General features: G+C 41.5%; 1 protein-coding gene across 3 annotated transcripts in view; it reads right to left on the reverse strand.

Annotated features, from left to right (window-relative positions):
* The window catches only part of P4HA2 (prolyl 4-hydroxylase subunit alpha 2), a 388,236-nt gene that overhangs the window by 64,453 nt on the left and 300,025 nt on the right, over positions 1-23,758 (reverse strand). Inside the window, exons 10-15 of one of the 3 annotated variants that reach the window (XM_085618049.1) lie at positions 22,311-22,410; positions 20,393-20,446; positions 14,007-14,066; positions 13,878-13,943; positions 10,512-10,580; positions 8,277-8,373 (exon numbers count right to left, since the gene is read on the reverse strand). In XM_085618049.1, the coding sequence (XP_085474175.1) occupies positions 8,277-8,373; positions 10,512-10,580; positions 13,878-13,943; positions 14,007-14,066; positions 20,393-20,446; positions 22,311-22,410 (446 nt within the window). The remainder of the gene's footprint in view (positions 1-8,276; positions 8,374-10,511; positions 10,581-13,877; positions 13,944-14,006; positions 14,067-20,392; positions 20,447-22,310; positions 22,411-23,758) is intronic. The other 2 variants (XM_085618047.1, XM_085618048.1) reach the window with 2 other exon arrangements.

Here is a 23,758-nt window from a genome sequence, read left to right on the forward strand (position 1 = left end):
AGTAGCATATTCAGTTCGAGGCATGTGGGCTGCTGAATTCATATCTGTGCATAGATTATATAGCAGTCCCTCCATTTAGCGGCGGCTACCCGTGCCAGCTGCAGCAGTCTGAAAAAGAGTTTTGAGAACAGCCTGTCCCACAGCAGCCTGCTGTCTTGAGTGTACATCTACACAGTAGTGTTTGGTAAAGGTATGTATAGTGGACCATGTGGCTGCTCTACATATCTCCTCTAAAGGAATATTTCCCAGGAAAGCCATGGAGGCCCCTAACTTTCGTGTGGAGTGGGCTCTCGGAGGAATTGTTAGTGTGCGCTTAGCTTTTTCATAGCAAATCTGTATACACTTAACGATCCACCTAGCTATTCCTGCTTTGGAAATGGGGTTACCTTTGTGCTGTGGAGAAAAGGCAAGAAACAGTTGTTTAGTCTTCCTGAAATTCCGTGTTCTATCAATATAGTACATGAGAGCTCTTTTGATATCAAGTGTGTGGAGCATTCTCTCTGCTACATTTTCAGGATTTGGATAAAACACTGGCAGTTCTATGGATTGGTTCATATGGAACTGCGAAATTACCTTGGGCATGAAAGTAGGGTTGGTGCGTAGTACGACCCTGTTTGCATGAACTTGTATAAATGGCTCTTGAATGGTTAGTGCCTGAAGTTCACTAACTCTTCTTAGTGAAGTAATGGCAACCAGGAAAGCTACTTTCCAGGTTAGATATTGAATCTCACAGGAGTGTAGAGGTTCAAAAGGTGGTCTCATGAGTCTGGTGAGGACCACATTTAGGTTCCAGACTGGTGACGGAGGGTGTCTAGGAGGAATCACACGTTTGAGACCCTCCAAGAAAGCTTTGATGGCAGGCACTCTGAACAGGGAGAGGTGCTGCCTGTTCTGAAGGTAGGCTGCCAGTGCGGTTAAATGTATGCGGATGGAATTGTATGCCAGATTGCATCTGTATAAGTGTAATAGATAACAGATAATGTTTTGAGTTGATGCATCCAGCGGATTGATGTCATTATTTTTACAATAAATGACAAATCTTTTCCACTTGGCCGCATAGCATGCTCTGGTAGTGGGTCTCCTTGCCTCCTTGATGATATTCATACATTCTGGAGGCAAGTTTAGGTAGCCAAATTCTAAGATCTCAGGAACCAGATCGCCAGGTTCAGCTGTTGCGGATCTGGGTGCTGAATCTCGCCATGGCTCTGCGTTAAAAGTGTGGGTGTTAGCCGTAGTCTTTGATGCGGTACCACGGAGAGTTCCAGAAATGTGGTGTACCATGGCTGGCGTGCCCACGTTGGAGCAACCAGGATGAGTGTCATCGAGTGTTGCTTTAGTTTGCGTGCCACCAGCGGTATCAATGGTGCTGGGGGAAAAGAGTACGCAAATCTGCCTGACCAGTTCATCCATAGTGCATTGCCCTGCGACTGTGGATGTCGGAACCTGGCGGCAAAGTTTTGGCATTTTGCGTTTTCCCTTGTGGCGAATAGGTCTATCTCTGGATGACCCCACTGTTGGAAGTACGGTTGGAGTACTGATGGATGTATCTCCCACTCGTGCATTTGGTGGCTGTGTCTGCTGAGCAGATCCGCCATCTGGTTGTCCTTGCCCGGGAGGTGTTCCGCCATGAGGAAGATGTTCCTCTGAATGGCCCACTTCCACATGCTCTGAGCCAGATGAGACAACTGTGGCGAGTGTGTTCCTCCCTGCTTCTGTATGTAGTACATGGCGGTCATGTTGTCCGTCCGGATCAACACGACTTTGTTGCATAAGTGTACTTTGAATGCTTTCATTGCAAGGAAGATCGCCATCAGTTCCAAAAGGTTGATGTGCATCCTCTTCTGCTGTGTCGTCCATAGTCCCTGCACTGTGTAATTGAGTACATGAGCTCCCCATCCCTGGAGAGACGCGTCCGCCGTCAGTATGATTTGTGGAACAGGCTCTTGGAACGGTCGGCCCTTGCAAAGGTTTTGTGGATTCCACCAATGCAGAGAGTTGTATGCCCGACCGCTCACCAACACTAGGTCTTTTAACTGTCCGTGGGCCTGATTCCACTGACGTGCTAAGCACTCCTGAAGCGGGCGCATGTGTAATCTCGCGTGCGGGACTATGAAGATGCAGGAGGCCATCATGCCTATCAACTGCATAAACACTCTTGCCGGTAGCGAGTGTTGAGGTCTGAACTTGTGTATAAGCAACTGTATGCTGTTGATCCTCACTGAATTGGGCTGTGCCTTGGCTGCCAGAGTGTCTATGGTTGCGCCTAGGTACTGTTGTACGTATGCGGGTTGGAGGTGGGACTTTGGATAATTCAGTGAGAAGCCCAGGCTGTTAAGAAGATTAATGGTGTGGGACATGTGTCTGGCACACTGCTGGGCTGACTTTCCCTGGATAAGCCAGTCGTCCAAATAAGGATAGACATGTATGTGCTGTCTCCTTAAGTGTGCCGCCACTGTTGCCAGCACTTGGTGAACACTCTGGGTGCCGTCGTTACTCCGAAAGGGAGGACATTGAACTGGTAATGTTGATTGAGAACAGTGAATCTGAGATACTTTCTGTGTGAAGGGTGTATGGGTATATGGAAATACGCATCTTTGAGATCCAAAGTTGCGAGAAAATCTCCCTGACTGAGCAACGGCAGCACCTGTTGAAGGGTGAGCATGTGAAAATGCTCTGACAGAATGTAACGGTTCAGAGGTCTTAAATCCAGTATGGGTCTGAGAGACCCGTCCTTTTTGGGGATCAGAAAATACAGTGAGTACACCCCTGATCCTTGGTCTTTTGCAGGCACTAGTTCTATGGCTCCTTTGTGGAGCAGACTGAGAACTTCCTGTTGGAATAAGTGCAAGTGCTCTGCGGACATATGACGGTGTCTTGGTGGTATGTTTGGTGGAGTGGACGTGAGCTCCAGACAATAACCGTACCGGATAATTTCCCTCACCCACCTGTCTGTAGTGATGGATTCCCAGACCGGCAGGAACTTTTGGAGTCTCCCCCCGACAGGTGTTACGTGGTCGGGGGGCAGTGACAAGGCGTCACTGTTTGTTGGCGGCGGAGGACCTGGAGCTGTTGTTTCCGCGGCCTCTGCCCTTGACGTTGTTTCCACGGTATCCACCTCTACTATTTTTATTATAGGTGGGCTGTGTACCTCCTTTAGTGTACTGCGACTGTTGGGAGTTTTGGCTTTTAGACGGTCCTCTGTTGCTAGAGCGACGAAAGGACCCACTCCGAAACTGCTGTGATTGCAGGGCCCCCATAGACTTTGCAGTCTCTGTATCCTTTTTGAGTTTTTCCAGGGTGGTGTCAACTTGGGGGCCAAAGAGGGAGTCAGGGTTGACAGGTTGATTGAGTATAGTCGTCTGTATCTCTGGTTTGAAACCTGAGATCCTCAACCAAGCATGCCTTCTTAACATGACGCTGGTATTGATAGCCCTAGCTGCAGTGTCAGCTGCGTCAAGAGCGCACTTAATGGAAGCGTTGCTTATGAGTTTTCCTTCACTAATTAGTGACTCGGCTCCTTCCTTATACTGATCTGGGAGGTGCTGTAGCAGTGTCTCTAGGGTATCATAATGCGCCCTGTCATATCTAGCCAGAAGTGCCTGAGTGTTGGCAATTCTCCAGATGTTAGCTGCCTGCGCAGCAACCCTCTTTCCTGATGTTTCCAAGACCTTAGACTCTTTGTCGGGGGGAAGAGCATCACCCGTTGTCTGTGAGTTGGCTCTCTTCCGAGCATTGGAAACCACCAACGAGTCTAAAGGCAACTGTCCTTTTATGTAGGCAGGGTCCACAGGAGCTGGCCTATACTTTTTTTCAATTCTAGGGTTAAGGACTCTCGCCCTTGTGGTCTCCTTAAAAATGTCATTAGCCTGTTTTAGGACCCCCTTCAGCATGGGCAGAGTCTTAACAGATCTTTCTGAGGTAGAGAAGGTATCCATTAGAAAGTCGTCCTCAATAGGATCAGTGTGGAGCTGTACATCATGATTTTTAGCTGCCCTTTCAATCAAGGCATTGAAAGCAGCAGTATCCTCAGTAGGAGATGTTTTTACCACATATGCCTGTGTGTCTGGAGCAGTATGTGGGTCCCCTGCACCAGTATTGTCCACCCAAGGTTGGTTGTGGTCTTCAGTGTCAGTGTCCACAGGATAGGTGCCTTCAACATCACCAGCATCCCCAGCATCCACATCAGAGTGTGTGGGTGAGAATGACTGAGGTTCCTGCTCATAAAAGTGAATATGTTCCAGTAGAACTGGTGATGTGGTTCTTTTCTTTTTTAATGGAATTTTGTATGGCTCCATTGGTGACTCTGTCACTATTTTCCTTTTATATATGGAAAGTCTCCCAGTGTTCGAATCGATAAACTGCCTCGGCTCCTCATCTTCGTGAGGTATTGCACCAGCTTTCTGCCCAATTGGTATTCCTATTGGTGCATCGACATTCTTCTTCGGGTCGATACCTTTTTGCGTGTCGAGACCCTTCTTGGCGTCGAACATCTTCGGTCGTACCGCCGGTGGGAGTCCGAACTTTATGTGCGTCGATGCGATGTGAACCGTGCTGACCGGTTTCGGCTGCGGGGCTGCTTTTTCGCCGAGCATGGAAGCCTTGTCTTGGATGCGGGATAACGACTCCGACACCTTCTGCATGACAAAGGGAGACGGTGTCGTGGATTGGACACGGTCCTTCGACGCCGTTTTCGTTGTGGCATCGAGCCCCGTACCGGACGTTGTTTTCTGGACACGAAGACTGTGATGGGTTGGCTCTCGAGGCTCGCTCTCCACATCTGTGTCGACGATCCTCGGCGCCGATACTTTCGGGTCGGCAACCTTGACCTTGAGTTTCGGTGCCACCTTCGGCTCGACGTCCCTATGACATCTCTCGGTGTCGATAGCCTTCTTTTGTGTCTTCGGCCCCGAGGGCTTCGAGGCCTTGTTGCCGATGAAAGACTCCTTCACTTTTGGTTTCAATTTCGGTGCCGTTGCCTTTATGCGGGGCGGAAGAACGAGAGGAATGATCTTGGGTAAGGCCTTGTGGCGATCCCGCGACCTGAGCCTTATCCAGTGTCTCTTTGGGCCCTGTGCCGACATGTGGGCCTAGCTCATCTTCCGAGCTATCCTCCTCGGCCCCAAGGGCCTCTTCGTCATCTCCTACCTGTACGACGACATTGTCTTCTTCATCTATTATATGTTCATCTTCGGCATCATAGTCGGATTCACGCTCCGACGCCGGATCCAATATCTCTCCCTGAACTTCAAGGTCCACGACCTCCTCATCTTCGGTCCCGAAGATGTTGTCCGGGTTCGGCGCCCCTTTCTGCGCCTCGAGCCGAGCTGCTCGATGAATGCGAAGGGTCTTCTTCGATCGAAACCTGGAACACGCCATGCAGGTGGCTTCGTCGTGGTTTAGAGAGAGGCACTTATTGCACACCGGGTGCACGTCGAAGCGAGCATACTTAGCGTTGCAAAGAGGGCAACGCTTGAAGGGGCTATTCGATGTCTCTGGTTCCAAAGTTGATCTTGATCGGGCCTCGGGAGTCGAAGGGCAAAGGCTAACTTCGATGAAAATACTCGGCGCCGAACGAAAAACAATACCGACGAGTTAAGGCCTAAATACTCAAAGAGCTAAGATTAGGACATCCGAACCCAATGGCGGAAAAAAACAATCTAAGGATGGAGGGGATGCCCATGCGCACTGTAGTCCAGGGGAGGAGCCACCTATCTCGTGATACTTCGAAGACTCTTCCAGGACAACAATGTGCAATCATCCGGACCCAACACTAGGCGGCGATCTATGCACAGATATGAATTCAGCAGCCCACATGCCTCGAACCACAGTCATACATTACTGCCTGGGTACAGCACCAGCCTGCCGCTCTCCGCTCACCTCTGGAGTCACCCCTCTTAAACACACGTAAAACAGCAACTAAATTCTGAGAACCAGTATTGTGAGAACTCAGTCTCAATTCTGTTAATATTAGTAAACCACCTTTTGCCCTCCTGTGCAACACTGAAGTCGCCGGAAAATAGTAAGAGCCTTAACCATCCAAAACAAATTTGCATTCCACATCCGAAGGATCCTATAAACAGACTACGTGAAACTCTTTAAGAAAGCTACACCACTGGCTGTCCTCCTACTTATTCACTAGCCAAGCTATATTCATACTAAGCACTCTAAATAAATTTCCATCACCAGAAGACGATATAGAGACTGGCGGGTTAGGAGGAGTTATAGTGCCTATTGAATGCAATCAATCTTGGGAGACCACATCAGCTAAAACCTCAAATCTATTAGTAGCAGAAATAGAACCTATGTCCCTTCCAATAGCCCTTACCACTGGTTGCTTCCTGTGTATAAAACTCTCAACCTGTGTGGTCTACTGATCTATAAAAAGAAAAAACAAGGGTAGTGCCACGATGCTGGAGGTATTATTTGTATGGTGGGAAAGATCCTTAAAAAGATTGCCGACTACATGCGCATTATTAAAATTCATCACCAGACAATTCCCCCCAAAAACTTTAACATCCCTCCACACCCATGACACCCTCTGACCATGCTTATATGATCATAGAGGGGCAGGAACCCAGACCAACCTTGATGTAGCCAATGAGTGACCTTATTCTTCAGCTGCATAACGTTTTTGCTCCCTCTGTTACTGAGTGGTGGCACATTGGCCAACACCAGTACAAAAGGGGTCGCTGCTGGTGGTGGTAAATCCAAGGTTATGGCATCAAATGAAGGTCTTACCGTACCCCCTCAACAGAATGGCTCAATGGGGTATATGAACCCCTAGCTTCAAAGCACGTCTGACCTAGGTTCTTCTTCTAATTTATACTGGGGACCGCCCTATGAGAATCCTGTGGCACCTAGCTGTGTTCTTTGGAGTGCCAACATTCTCCCTTGCGGCCTCTAAACTCCTAATAGACTGGGTATGTGCATGAGAATTAGTACTATGGGTCAATGGATGGTAACTTTGCAAAGGTTCTTCAGTATTAACAGGTGCACTCAAGGAGAGAGACTTGGGTTTAACCACTATGTTAAATGAGTCCGCCAATTTGGAAATCATAGCCTCTGATTACAGTAATTGAAAGAGTCGCGTATCAGAGCTTCTAACCTAATAAGGCCCTCCACAACTCCAGCGTGAGAATGACGTGCAGAGCCTTACTTTCCTAGTAAGGGCTGCTTCTCATTGTCCCCTTTATTCTTGCTCTCTGAGCAACCTGGTTTAGTCTGTAAAGTCAACAGGTGAGCCACTTCAGTACTGGGCTCTGAGAAGGTCGGATGTACCTGGGCCTTAGTAGTTAGAATACTAGATGGCAGAAGCCCTGCAGTGACAGAGGTTACCATGGCTGGGGGCACCTCTTTAGTAATAGAGGCCAATAATGCTTTATCGTTGTTCTGTTCACTCTGCACTAGACCCAGTTGCTCATAAACAGTGGTAATTTCCTTGGTGATAGCTCCCACAGCTGAGTTATGGTAGGAAAGAATGGTATTTATGCATGGGTGTTTACTACAGCATAGGATGAGGTTGCTTTCTGCTTTCCCATTATGCAGAGAGAATGGCAAACAGATGTCGGAGCCAAAAGGGAATGCATAGCCAAGAACAGATTTGTCCAGGTTCAGATGGGCGCAGACCGCCTGCTCTTGGCCAGAAACATTCAAAGCTACAGAAAACTGCAGCAAATTTATGGTGCCTGCTCCGCTCTGCCTCCCAGTGGCAAGGAGGTCTGGGGTATTAGACTGTCCCCCACAACAGGCCAACACAAACGTGTCCCGTGCTGTGGAAAACTGCAACAAATTTATGGCGCCTGCTCTGCTCCACCTCCCAGTGGAAAGGAGGGCAGGGGCATCTGGTCCATCCGCCACAGTAGGCCTGCAACTCATGGTCACTTTTAGATGCTGCTGTTGGAAATGCCATCTTTACCACTCTGTGCGCTCAGGATAGATCTCTTCCCAAAGGCACTGTTCCTCCTGTGCGATCTCAGGGCAAGGTAATATTAGTATTGCTTGATGTACACTTCACTTGGCCATCATTTCTCTCCTTTTGTTCATTAGAATGGAGATTGTGTGTTGTCTGTTTTGCCTGGATGTTGTTTAGGCCCCAACAGAGTTGCAATAGTTTGATCCCCACGGCCATGCTGCCTGCCGCACCCCAACAAGTTTATATTAACTAAAAGTCAAAAAAATTTTGAGGACGCAATAACTATAAGCCCAACATATTTAACGGGGAACCAAAAAAGCAGTAGGGATATCCACCATTTGAGAACTAGAATGTTAGTACTTACCCCATTTACTTCCCACAAGTACCGGACAAGCTGCATGTCTTGTCCTGTAATCACCTTCCCCACTTCTGAACAGATTATACCAAAACACTGCAGTACCCTGAAAAAATACAGGTTATTACCCATGAGAGGCTTTCAAAGAGTTAACAATTGTTGCTTGTGGCAAATTCAAAGCGCAATTTATGTATACCCAAAATAAACAGAAATGCTCTTTGTAGAACAGGCTTAGCTGTATAAATAGATATAGAAGCAAGCAGATGTTTAAGTTTATTTCAAGCTTTCTGGAAAGTGTATGACTTTACTGACGGATTCACTGACATCTTGAATGATATATCAGACAATATTAGATAATAGTGTAAGGATGAGAGACTGAAATACAGCATAAAACAACTATCTGTATTGTGGCCTTTATAATAACAAGTATTACAGTTATACCACAGAGAATAAGGCATGTGGACCTTGAGGTAGAAACAATGTAGCACCCCCTTAAATTGGGGTGTGTCCCCCTAGGAACCAGTCATACCCTGGATAGGGTTTCATTAATGTTCAATGAACTCAAAAGTGCTACATTGTTTCATTTTCCCCACGCTCCGATTCTTACACACTAACAAAGGCCTAAACGCTTTTGTCGAAAAAAACATTTGGGGAATACTAGCTGTGCACGGACTTCAACTTTTTTGACCTTGAGGTAGACACATCTGGACAGAACAGGAATTAACCAACTACCGTATTTAGCAGTCAATATAACCTACCTATAATGGGAGTTAAACCCACAATCTGAAAGTGATACACGGATTGTTCATGCTATAGAATGGATAACTGTAAACTATCTGTATTTTACAAACATTTCCATTTTAATAGTTGAAAAGTTATTTCAAGAAAATTAAAAACTCAGAAAGATAAAAGAGATATACAAAATGAATGGAAATGGGAGATTTCACAATAGCACTTTGATGGGTAGGCCAACCACAAATTCAAGAAGCTGTAAATCAATTTGCTTCTTGCAGATAGCTAGAAATCTTATTCTGTGTCATCAAGAACATTATGAGTAGTAGAATTAGTTGGGTCTTTGTATGTCACCATCAACAGTTTAGAGAGTAACTCCTTTTATAAAGGCATAGGGGATAGGGTGCAGCCAAACTAATACAAAGGTTTTCCCCTGGACTTATTGTTAAAATCCAAAGTTACACTATGTCGATGCTAAATTATCAACACAAGAACAACCGACATAACTACAATGCCAAAAAAGCACCCAATTATGCTCCAACCACAACAGTTAGAATCTCATTAATATTTTTTTAAAATACACATAAAATACTAGTGACATTTTCAATATAGTTTATCATCCATTGGACCAGATACATCATTAAAACGTTTGGTCCAAAAATAACATAGAAAACTACTGTATACAATCAAAATACTAAACAAGTTATTGTGCCCTAATAACATTCACATTGGACCAAATGTTTTTGATAATGTATCTGGTCCAATGAATGATAAACTATATTAACAAATGTCACTAGTATTTTATGTGTCTTTTAATAAATATTAATGAGGTTCTAAATATTGTGGTAGAATAATAATTGGTTATTTTTTGGCATCAAAGTTATAGCTATTGTTCTTGTGTTGATAATTAAGCATCCTCATAGCGAACGTTTGCCACACAAAACTAGATTCCTCATACCTACTGCCAGAATTTATAATTTTGCTAAGTGCACAGACACATAGCATATGTTCCCAAAAATGCATTTCATAGATGTTTTTAGAACACAATTATAAATACTGCCCCTATAATTTTTGTTTAAAAAATGCACATTGAAAGCACTCAAATCTACTAGTGTTCATTCACTGCTCCATTGGGAAAGGAAAAATGCAACTATTAAATGAATGCCATCATTTTGTTTTCGTTGCTATGAGGTTGGCTATTTTAAGAAATAGATATTCCTATTGGGGTTGTCACTTACAGACCCCGATCTTTGAGATGCTTCTATTTGTTTTACCAGATAGTAAATGAAGGCCTGCAATTTGCAAATTAGGAATAAAGCTGGCTTACCAACTATTTCTCTTTAAAGTCATGCTCTTATTAAGGGAGTTACAGGCTCTGCCCTAAAGTACCCATAATTGCTGAAGATCACGAAATGTTAAGAACATGTAGAATCCTGAGGAGCCCTTGTGTAATGTAATGATAATGTAACGAAGAGCTGAGGGTCCGATCAAGAATCAGAAACATTGCATTACCTTTTTGGGCCAAATAGCAGCTCCAAAGTCTGGAAACACTGTGGCACCTCCAGCTTGCACATCACTCATCTATAAACAGAAACATGTACATGAAACAAATTTAAACAGAGAAAACACAATAAAGGAATGTTCCCAAAAGTGGCAAAGCAATCAAGTGAGGAGTAAAACGTTCCTAATATTCGTTCAACAAATTTAAATGACCTACACTTTCTTCTGTGTCCAAGACCGTCTGTGCTGCTGGTAATATATTCCGTGAATGACTGCACAGAAAGCAGTCTAAAATCCTCCTTTCCAGTTTAAAATGTTTTAAAACTTTTTAATAATCCCTGTCATTGAATTGAAAAGTTTAAGTTTTCTCCTCCTTCAACAATGAAACTTAGTTATCATGGCCCAGGCTACACAAAGCATGTAGCTCTTCAAGAGAGGGCTGCTTGGGACTCCTAAGGATGCAGAAACAACAGCCCCTCATTGTGGTACGATTTACTCATTCTCATCAGTAGTACAAGTCAGGAACTTAACATGTTGCTAGTCTTACAAGCTGTAGTGGACAAGCCACAGATTAGACAAGACATATGATTATTTTTTTCTGCGCTTCTAGTTTGCACACCCAAAGACCAACATCTAAGCACTTCCTTGATGAAATGATTAATTAGTTAGAGACTTCTATCGGAATCTCTTCTTTAACCTAGCTAAACAGGCTTTGTAGTAAGTCAATATCCAAATGCTAACTGGTAGCTCAACTTTTTTTATGCTGCAGTGAGTGGGGGACATGAGGTAGGGCATCTCTAGTACAGAAAAATACTTTCACCTGGTTTCACTGGATTTATTGTATCCATGTGTGAAGCTTGGTGACCAGATGCGAAGTCCCTACAACAATATGAAATATTGTTTTCTTATGTTAAAATAGTGAGCTGAGTGCAGGAATTAAGGTTACAAAAAGTCATTAAACACTCAATGTACCATGGACCGGCAGTAGTGACTGGCCACTCCCTCTGCCTGTCATCTAGGATAAATGGCACCAGATTGTTTATCTTCTGCCACTTACCTCTATTTAACAATGCCAACAGCAACGCTCTTTTGTCTGAAAGACGTTCTGTAGCTATGCTGCGCATCTATCTTATGAATATCAGAATGGCAGGATATATTATGCGTCCTGTTGGGACTGTGTAAATTTAGCTTCAGGTCGGATTGTCACTGTTCTCACATTTTGCACACCTCTAGGCATCAGGAAAATGGCATTTGCAGATTATCTGAAATCCACTGGTGATGTTTACTGTTGGTGTCTATTATGGAGTCTTGGTTACAAAACCTTGTTGCTTTCTGTAGCTTTTGCAATGCCATATCATTGGCTTGAGCTGTTCTTTTCGGATCCAGCAATGAAAACCAATTAACCCAGCTGGTGGGGGGTGACTCTACAAATAACTCCTTCTTCCTATGGTGAATAGGGCTGAAGTTGTCCAACAGATTTGTGTGTCCTACCCTGTTATATACTATGACATAATGGGTCATGATAAATTAGCTCTGTCTCTTCTGCCAATCTCCGAAATCATTTATTTAAAATATTGTCGCTTGACTCAACAACAATGTGCCCCACCAAAGCGAAAAACCTTTTGCTGCAAGATTCCAACAGTGGAATTTGGCACCATGGCTGTATATGGTTCAGTCTGCTTTCTGCACTGACATCTACTTAGTTTCGAACATCAGCACCAAAATTGTGGCAGGTACTGACGGATCTTTCTGTAGAATTGGCTTTGGGCCTTTTGCTTTCTGTATGGGTCACAGATCTTTTACGGCAAAGTGGAAAAACCTTTTCTTATATCTATTTAGGCCTAGGTTCAGGCTTATACACTTCTGTCAGGTTCTCTTGTGCACTCTATAGGTACAATATTACAGGCATAGGTTTATTCTATTTGGGGGGAAGGAATAACAGTGCCTTTTCCTCAAATTCAGGTAAGAAATGGCATGATTATTTATTTCGAGCACTCCTAGGAAAGGCAGTCCGCTAATTGCTCATTTGAATACTCAGCTTTGTGTTCCCTTTATTACAGGACAGTGACTAACTATGCTAACACAGGTTTTTGGGAGTAGCCATTGTCACTTTGGCACTGGACATATGTAGCTGGAATCGTCATTAGGGTGTGCAATGTATATCTTTGTGTTCAAAACGGAGAAAATTGATACAGACATCATGCCTCTTTCCTGCCTATTTATGCTGCTCTAAGCAATCACAATTTCTCGATCTTAATTTAGAAATCTTCCTTTATCCTGAGATCAAGTCACCACAAGTATCCTCTTTGTTCATGACTCTTGATGCCCATCAGAGCTGAACCAGACACTGGCATCAATATCAGCAAAAGAAAAGTTAACAAGCATTGGCATAGCCAATAGGTCTCGCCTTTGGGACCTTATAAGTGTTTAGCCATGCAACAGTTGCGTAACTAAATACTTATAAGGTCCCAAAAGCGAGACCTATTGGCTATGCAAAAGTGAAAGTGATCGCGATCAAACATCAAAGTGGCCGTGCGGCCGAAAGTGAAAGTAATCGCGGTAAAACGCGGCGCGCGCGCCCGCGCACATGCACTGTAGCTCTAGGCTGGCCTGGTAGCACTTTTTGGAGCCCTCTCAATAAGTCTCGCCAGACCAGCGCATGCGCTGGGTCAGGCGAGACCTAAAAAGGGCACACAAAAAAGGACACCACAGAGATGCGGTTAGGATCATACTGCAAAACTGACTGAACATTGATACGGGCTCAAGTTGATATTCATCAGGCTTTCTTTGTTTTCAAAAAACTTCTCAGACAAATCGTAGATTCACCACTAGCTGATAGGAGAATGTAAAGTAAAGTAGGGTAGAAAAAAAAGAAACATTACGCCAAAGTAAAATAATTTACAAATGTGTAAATGAAGGTGGGCAGGGAGAAAAAATGATTAACCAGAAACAAACATGCAGTCTATGCTCAAACAATCAACAGAGCGATAAAGAAGACATTGTTTCTTTAAAAAATGAGGGCTCTGAAAATCCTATTCACCATGTGGAGAATACAGACTCCTACCTTCTCTATTACCTTACAATTAAGAGGCGGACTCCCCACCTAAAGTACTGAAAAAAAAGCCCATTTAAGATCGTATACAACATTGTCTATATATTCCACCAACTTTGCCACCAACTCCCCCAGCCCCCTCTTGTTTCCAAGGAATCTATTCCTACTGTTCCAAGCCCTCAATGAACTGGATTACAGCAGGCATTCAAAATTAGCAACAGAAAGACAAACAAGGCAGAGCTGGCGTCCTGTATCCTCCACACGGCTCAGGGATTATGAGTTGCATGGATGTAATTTGATCTCACCCTCGTGGGAAAAATACTTACGTAGTTTAAAAAAGTTGCCACACGATTTCCAGTCCCTAAACGCTTGAAAGCATCAGGTTCCTCTTTCTATAAAATCAAATGTAAGAATGACAGACTGAAGCATAGAGTCAAGGACACAAAGGTACTTACATAGTTAAGATACGTTGCTAGCCTATTCCCATCCGTTTTGAGGTTCTGGTCAAAGGGGCGCTGTAACAGATAACAACTTTAACCCGAATTCGCACAAGGATTTGATTAGCATTACATATCTCAGCCAATCTTTTTTTGTTTTCATTTTTTACTGCACAGAAACATTATAGGGCCCTTAAATTTTAAACAAACAAAAGCCATATTAGAAGTTAAGGTGGTGAAAAATATGTGAGATTACACCTTTAAACCAAGTAAAGCAGGCAAAGACGTGCAGGGATCATGCCCTGTTGCTGGGGAATAGTAGTTGGCAAATACTGTAGGGTTTCCAGTATGCAGTAATCAATTAGAGGGAGAAGCAGACTGTACATCAACATGCCAGCATACTGTCGGGGTTTTTCAAATAGAGTAGAGTTCCATCTTAAAGCAGCAGTTCATCCTGGCAGGAAATTAAATAATTTCCTTTTTTTAAGTATGGGCCAATATAGTCCAGGTAACTATCACAATATTACACACATGACTCTCAATGCAAGCCCAAAAATTACATTAAGGGCAGAGTAGCTTTCCTGTTCTATTTGAACAAAAACGTACCAGTAAAAGTAAGAAATTTGCTTGAAAGTTTTTAAGCAACTTCTATGATTTGAAAGCTGACATTTCATTTGCTTTTTTAAATTCTCCAGTTTCATTTAACTAATGATATTGCAATTCACAAGAGAAATACAGGACAATTAACAGATTTGATTGTAAGAAATTGTGTAAGAGTGCAGGGGAGAATTTGAAGACAGTGTGAAATAACGGAACTCAGGCAGATGGAAAGAGAAAATGTGAAACAGAACGAGAGAGAGGGGCCTTACAAAGGAATCAGAGGCTGAGCAATAAACAATAGTACAGAAAGTAATACTGATTCAATGTTTCAAGTGGAAAAAAGACTAAAGTTAATGGACAGACTGTTGCGATACTAGATCTGTACTTTGGTTTGCCTTATAACTTTTTAAAGTATTATAAGATTCTTTCATTTCCCACATTGATGAACTTTATCTTTGATCCATTCATTTAATTTAATCCTGTCACACCCCAAAAAGAAAAATACCCATGATGATCTGCTGCTTTAAGAAGTATTATGATAACAATATCATAATAACTTAACCTGACGGTGGAAGGAACCAGTCACCTCTAGCGAGAGATATTTCTACAGTGTTAAGTCATCACAGGAAGAACGTACTTCAGCCAGAAGACGAGCTCTTTACTAAATCACAGGGAACAAATAAGGAAAGACATAATGACCAAGCAAGGAAAGGTGGTCCAAGCAAGGTACTGCTGCAGAATTAGAGAGAGGGTTTCAACCCATCTCTGGATTTCAATGTCCTATTAGGAACTTATACACAAAAGAACACATAGTGAAAAGCATTCTGGGACTGTATTTGAATTGAGCAATTAAAAAGTTACTTCAGCATGTTACACAGTTGAGACAGTAAAAATTCATCTTATTAACATTCATGGTGATTTGAGTTTAATACAAACGCAGGACTCTTCCTCAAATACACTCTTATTATTGGATGTAATGTGGTTCCAAAATGAAGCACTTCCACTAATACATTCTTCACTTAAAACATTTACATCACAGTGCGAATAAACAAAGCAACACTTTACATAACAAAGGACCAAAATGCTTGTTTGAAATGCCTTAACATCGACACAGCTAAACAATGTAGTAATTTATTCTGAGTGACTTTCTTTCTGATTCAGATTTTCTGATTTAGATCTTGTGGGGCTGTTTAGTTTCCTTTCAGGAGGTACATGCAATCAAAGAAGGAAAAATGCTGATAGTCATTAAATAATGTAATTCTTCGCACTCAGCAAAGAAAACTGAATATCAAATCAACTGTTTGTCAGGCAGAAAGCGCAGCTACTGGTGAAATAATGATACAAACACTCCTTCTGTATATCACAACAGCATATACAGCATAGAGATGCTTTAGAATTTGATTTATCACATTTTCTTCAGTTCCAATTTTCAATTATTATTTGCATGTATTTACAAAATTCAGACCATGAGCAGATAGATGTTTGATGCTCTGAAATTGAATATCTTACATTTAAAACTAGTGCACCAATGTAACATTAAGGCTGATGCGTTGTGAACATATGCAATCATTTAGATGAAAGTGCCCCAAAAGTCAATGCGTTTCATGGCATTATCCCCAATTGAAAAGGTCTAGTGTTGCATCATAAAGCCAAACAAAAGCTTAAGAAATCAACCGCACTTGTAACGAGGCACAGACAGTGACGTCATGGGGGTGTAGGGATGTATGACTGATCATTACATGCACCCCATAGGGTGTTTTCTCTTGCAGAGCAAAGGCAAATAAATTATAACAAGGTAAAGGAGTAATCTCACATCATAATTGTGCTGTTTTCTGTTAGACCTCAATGTTTTAATGTTTCATTAGGAAACTGTGAACATATGGAAAAAGTACTGAGCTTCCTCACACAATACATTTTTGTTGGAGGGTGGAAATCCAAATCAATGCTTTGGTACTAAAAAAGTGGAGTACATTTTTTAAAGCCCAAGGAGGTTAAAGCATATTCAAAACCTGTATAGGGCAGAGGTCTTCAAACTGAGGGGCGGGACCCCCTAGGAGGGCCTTAAGTGATCTCAGGGGGGTGGCAGTCTCTGGCCAAGAGAAGCATCATGCTTTGTGTTAAGTGTTAAAAACATGAGCAGCAGTAAGGCACTTTGTAATGGGCCATCACTAACAGCTTTTGTCATTTATATTCTGACTGGGAGTATGTGTAGAAAGGGGTAACAGAGCTTAACTGCAATGTTTAACTATGTTTAGACATATTTAAACTTTGCCCATTTAGCAGAATAATTGTGGAAAAATTGTGGGGGGGAACTAGTTTTTTGTTCTTACCGGGGGCGGCGCAGCATAAGAAAGTTTGAAGATTATTGGTATAGGAGTTTTATATCTGTCAAAATAATCAAACACATGTTAAAGTTACTTTCAAGTTGACAACCTTATTGGTTATAATCAATCTTTCTAGAATTGGGGGTGAGGGAATGGAAGTGGAAGGGTAAAAATACACAGGAGCTTGTTACAGCTCTAATTGGAGTCTGGCGAGGCAATACTACACCCCGTAAACACCGACACTGCTGTAAGCGGTATTTACTAGGTGGAGAATACCTGTATCATTTTGATGTTCACACCTTAGAATTGAGGGTAATGGAGATCTCTAGATGCTTCCTTTTCCCCATGCACATATTCTGCCCGGTTTAGGTGTGCCAAATCATGCAAGAAAAGGCCCCATAATTGCAGAGATTACTGCATAACTTGGAATCGTGATTTAGGCATATACTCTCAAAGGGCCCAAATTGGAATTCCTTCTCAAATTGTAATAAGCACCAAATTAGAAATAATTTGCAAATGACAGTCTATTAGTGAAAGTCATTTGCAACATTGCCTTGTTGGAACAATCTTTCTCTAGCGGGCTCTAAAATTCACCTGTTGTTCTGAATTATTTGTATAAGTATAATGCATTGTGTTGCTACCCATGGACATCGTCATCAGGTTCCGGGCATTGGCTTCTCTCAACTGCAGAAACTACCCATCTGCAAGAACTCTCCCTATACTCTTTCAAGTGCATTTCTTTTGAATTTTGTTCTCGGGCAGACAGGCACAGAGGTGGGTTCTGTTTCTAGGACACCAAAGTTTCTTTCTAATTATTGTAGCCTGTATAAGTTCTCTCTCTCATGGCCTCTCTTGCTACTGTGATCAGTACTGCTGAGCCTATGTTCCTTTCTGGGTATATTTGATAGTCTCCAGGGGAGCATCTTTTTGTTTCAAACAAGCAACTTTTGTGGCCCACTCTGTAGAACGTTCTTCGCAATCTGTAGGCCAAGAAGAAAAGCAGTCAATATTTTTGTTTTTCTCTACTGCTATGCTTTTGCAATCAGATTAATACTAAACGTAACTGTGAATATGTGGTACCTGACAACAACACAGATTTTCAAGCCATGGACACCAGATCATATATAGGCCGATTTTTGTGAGTATACACAAAATTATTAAAATTTGTAATATTTTTTAAAATCATGCTGTTATGTCCTCAAGTTACACAATTGCAGGAGAAGGCAAGGAGATGAAATGCTCACTAGTTAAAATGACTTTGTGAATTTTTACTCAATGAAGAGGAAGTGAGGATCTGACTGGCGATCATTAAACGTTTTAGGTACATATGACATGGTCCCAGTAGTACAGGAACATGCATCATTAGGTTACGTTTAGAAAGAGAAACAATACAGTTTGATTATCATAGCCTTCAACAAGTGGTATAGCCAGTGGCAAAAGGGCTATGATATTATTATAGCATTCCATCCACCGAGGGTAGAACGTACTATATTAAAAAGTTAGAAATAGGAAGATAAACATAAGAATGTTGAAGCAGAAGGCTTACACCAGCCATTAGACACCCTGAGCTACTTCATTCTCTTCAATGGATCTCCCAACATTCCAGTGTTTTAATACAGCCATATACCCAGGTCCCGAGGGCTATACCAGTTGCTAAAGGACCTGAACCAAAGTTAATTCTCGCTGTTCAAAGCCGGAAAACTAGCTTCAAAATAGCCAAATCAGAAATCTATTTGCTGGGAAACACAACAGGAACATCTTATCGTCCATGTGAGCAGAAAGCTGGAAGGATCATTTCCTCAGTGCAGAAAATAAGGTATTTAGTCTACATTTTTGCCTGAATTAACATCTTCCTACAAATAACAGCTTTATCATGTGTTTGTGTACAAACTAGACTATTTAGATCACTGATGCTATTGGACTATTTATATCACTGATGCTATCCCAGCTTCATCCCCGTGATCTCATTTACCATTGGTACCCCGAGGAAGGAATTTTCTGATCTATTAGAACACTGAAAGGTTGGGAGCTCCTTTGAGGACAATGAAAGAGCTCAGGGCCAACAATGGCTGGTATGAGCGTTTGCTCCAACATTCTAATGTTTGTCTTTCTGTTTCTCCCTTTTTAATTTAGAACATTTCCTCAGTGGGTGAATGTTCTAATAGCCTAACAGCCCTTCTGCCTATGGCTATACCAGTTATTCAAAGCCCTTTTCCTAGAAATAGTTGGATTACTGACTGAATGTTCTCCCTTGCCACTGCATTGGATCCACATGTTTACCCGCACCCCCACCACTCACTCTCGTCCCCCATTCCCCTGCCCTATCTTTCCATTTATCCAGTTTCTGGGTCGGTGGCCCTCACTTTTGTTCCGTCCCTGTTTTCTCTTGGCCATCCAATTGCGTGCCTACATGTGCCTCTGCTGGGATGTCTGACTATTGTCCTCGTATTTGGCCTCTTTCTCTGTTTATGGCGTTCATGGTACAATTGTGAAATTGTATTGCATTACAGAGCCCCATGTAATTCCAGGATCTTTTGTACGCATTACTGGTATAATGTTGCAAGCCTATTTATACTGTATACATTGTATGAAAACCAATAAACAAATGTTGCAAGAAATAGTGATAAGCTCTCATAGTAGAATCTAGGAACTTAGGGCCCAATTCACAAAGGCAAAGATTGACTTAAGCCTAAGTTTACTACTTTTTGGTATAATTACTAGTAGTAAAGTTTCTAGTATTAACTTACCTTTGTAAATACCAAAAAGTAGTAAACTTAGACTTGAGTCTAAGTTTAGTACTTAAGTCTAAGTTAACTACTTTTTGGTACAAATGTAAGTTACTATTAGCAAATTTACAAATAGTAAACACACTACTAGTAACATTACTACTAGTAAACAAACTAGTAGTAAAGTTACTGTTAGTAACTTACCTTTGTGAATACCAAAAAGTAGTAAACTTAGACTTGAGTCTAAGTTTAGTACTTAAGTCTAAGTTAACTACTTTTTGGTATTCACAAATGTAAGTTACTATTAGCAAATTTACAAATAGTAAACACACTACTAGTAACATTACTACTAGTAAACAAACTAGTAGTAAAGTTACTGTTAGTAACTTACCTTTGTGAATACCAAAAAGTAGTAAACTTAGACCTTAGTCTAAGTTTCCCTTCGCGAATCAGGCCCCTAGATGGCATGAACATTATTGTCAATCATATAAAACACTGTGATAAAAGAGTGACTACTAAAGCTAGTTATCACAGTTTTAGACTGCAAACCTGATTTATGTTACCATCCATGTGTAAGTCTGTATTATGGTAGGCAATCAATTGTACTTTCATACCCACTCTGGTACTAATGTTATGGCAGATCCTAGATACCAATTGAGTCAATGAACTAATTTAGAGTTACATGCCATACTTAACCATATATTTAGGTGGACATATTGGAAATCAACAATCATCATTTTGGAATGTTTCTTACCCTTGAGAAGTCGAAATGTGGCTCGTACTGACCTCCCATGCCGTAGTTTGCAACCTAGAAAATATATACAAAACATTTTCTCAGACTTTCAACAATGTCATAATACTGTTTTAGCTTTAATAACTGTTTCTTAGGCAAGCCTTTTTCCTGGCTTAAGACTCAAGGTGGTTTCACACCAGGAAAAAGGTCTGTAAATAATCCCTCATAAACTGATTTAGGATCTCTAAATATAGTGTGTGCTGCAACTAAGATTAAAAAAAACCACAAGAAACTCACTCCTTGACTAGTGGGTACAAAGTAATGATATATCAATGTACTGAAGAGTAATCATGTGAAGAAGGCTGGGCTTGGAGGACTTAATGTGGTGAATGAAGGGAGCAGCTATATGTTACAGAACCAGACTATATCATGACGGAATTTAGAGAAGCAAACATCAGTGAAGGAACTGAAGAAAAACTACCACACAAGAAATCTGAGATGGTGGCTGCAATACAAGAAAGAAGATGGTTATGGAACAAGTAGATACTGTTTTGAAAGTATGTGCCAACTGTGTGTTGCTGACAAAGCTCTAGCCACTGAAGATACTGGAAGATGGAAAACAGTCTAGGCAAAAAGATAAATATTGTTTGTTACTGATTGCCATAGAAAACCCAAAGCTCACAACAAAAGCCAATGGACAGATAAAATATTCTCGATTCAAGCTGCCCTATTCGCCCCTTAAACTACTCCACAAATTACTAAATTGTAAAGGTAGGCAGTGGGATATGCAATACGACCTGCCATTCTTATATTAGAATAGATGTGATTCACATAAGCTTATGCCTACGACTTCCACAGATTTCCACCGAATAAAATCACGATTTTCTATGCACTAAACCTATGAGAATCGACATTTCCACCTATTACCCAAGCGACCCACAAAACCACCTTGGTCGCCCTTTAGTTCGCCTGGGAAAAGGAGTGGTGTTTGTAGACAACCCTTGTGTATGCTTATTTGACCTAACTCTATGTCTATAGATTATGTGAACGAAAAAAAAGAAGGAACAGGGTTAAGTCAACATTTAATTTTTTTATTTAATATAGACAATTATGCTATTCAATCTGAATGTTCCCTTCCCTCTACCAGAAAAAACTGGGTAAAGTAGGCAATTTCTCACAATTACTGCACCACTTCTGTCTGATCAATTTAGTTTTCTATTTAGAAGTATCGAAAGGTGTGGGGAAAGTGTTACAATTGCTCAAGAATGCCCATTCCAAGTGCCATCGCCATTTGTCCTGCCAACTCCAGTGGAGACATCCACCTCCGTACCCTACAGGTGCCTAAACAGTAGAAACATCTGCACGTCCAGCATTTAAATATCTGCAGATACTGACACTAGGTTTGCCACCTTTAAAAAAAAATATATATATATTGACCATTTGTTTAGTTTTAAGTGTTCGAAGGCCTGGACATGATACTAACTAGGACTATAAATAGAATCAATAAAATTCATTTGTAACATGACTTTTCTGTCTGTATTTACCTTTTTTATATTAGTTAGAGATCGTTAACACAGTTCTAGAACACATTTTAAAGTGTTTATTTATTTATATTTACTGTTTGGAGTATATACAGATAAGGGCTAAAAATATCGACTTTAAGGGACTTTGCTTATTTTAATACCGCATGGACATTAAAATACCGGTGGTGGTGTAATGCTAGATTTTACGTGCACATTCAGCACTTTTTTCAAATGTACGTTACACTTGCACATGAAAAAGGTGTTCTAAATCTCACTGTCAGTGTGTTAGTTATAAGCGTTTTCACTGAATGCATTATTTTAGTAAACCAGTATGTGCACTTAGGACTAATATTTCTAAGTTGATATAGCCTCTGTTAGAGTTTCATCAAGCTCGTTGAGATGAATTATTTAACTACCTGAAGTAATTCGGCTGTCTTGGCGGTTAATCCTGTAATGGCTTGCATTCGTCGATTCACTCGAGCAACCACAGGATCATCGTATTCTTCCAACCAGGCACTGAACAGAAAGGACATGAGATGTACAACCATAGGAAAGCATCACGTTTGTCACTTCACATTACATGCTACGTCTCTCATTGAACAGTTTAACAAGAGATCTCAGCTTGCGAGGTTAGAGACCTGCAAAAAAGTGTCCTAGTCAGTGTAAATAGCTGCTGGAGTTCATGTTATGTCAATCATTTCCTTGCTTTACACTGATTTGTTTTATGTCATTGACATTGCAGAGCAAATAATGGCACCCACTCTGCAAATATGGTGCTGATAAGTGATATTTCTTATTGATCGTATTCAACATGTAATAACAAAGCACACATTGAGTGAAAGTTCAAATAAACAGACACTTGAAAATCAAAATGTAATGGTAACAGACACAAATGATGAGTATAGCACATGCAAGTGAAAATAGAAACCAACAAAGAAACTCAAAATTAGTATGAACAGTAGTGAAGAAAACAAAGATTAGCTAAAATGAGGCAGAAAATGAAGTTTATTGAAAATCGTCTGTCTGAAAGTTGAGTGCACACAATTGGTCCATACCACTACTCAACGTTATTGGGCCTGCTGTATACCTGCTACATTACAAAAGTAACCTATCTAGAACAAAACAGTCTTGACAACTGGATCATGGTGTCACAGGGTAAAGTCAGACAGTGCATTTCATTCATAACTAAATCAAATACTACATTTTCGAACAGACCTTTGGTGATTTTAAAGATAAGGCAATTGTATAACGAATGCCTTACCAGTATCATTGCTTGCAGGCACAATGAAATTATCCCACAACACTCAAATCGTAATAGGAAGTGCAGCAGTATACAACAGGAATCATGAACATGAATCATGTTTAAACATTCCTTTAGTGAGTGCACCATCTATCTGTTGGAATATCCATTATTACTAATATGGCAACAAGGCCCGCTCTACCACAGCAGTGGGCCCTGCCAAACGGAATGTTCTACAAAACTATGCAAACTGCAGAGGTGAGGATATTTTTGATTCGTGGGTGGATTGATTTAGCGTAACAATTACAGAGAGGTGGTGATGACTTACAGGGCATCAGGCACTGCATCCAAACAGGTCTTGTTCCTTCAGACCATGGGGAATATTACCAAGTATTCAAAAACGGAAATGGGACATCCAGCCTTCAACAAAAGTGTCTGCCAGTCGAGGCAAAAACATTGCAAAGCCTAACTTGACCAAGCAGAGAACTGAGGCTGGAGTCAATAGGCTGTAGACAAAAATAGTGTTCACAGAGAGATTGTTGCTTTTGAAATCCCATTCAGAGCTATGCTATGCCAAAAGGCACTCTGGTCCGACCTTGACTGAACACCATATGGAGAAAAAAG

The sequence above is a fragment of the Triturus cristatus genome, chromosome 7, assembly GCF_964204655.1.
Source record: "Triturus cristatus chromosome 7, aTriCri1.1, whole genome shotgun sequence".
Lineage (NCBI taxonomy): Eukaryota > Metazoa > Chordata > Amphibia > Caudata > Salamandridae > Triturus > Triturus cristatus.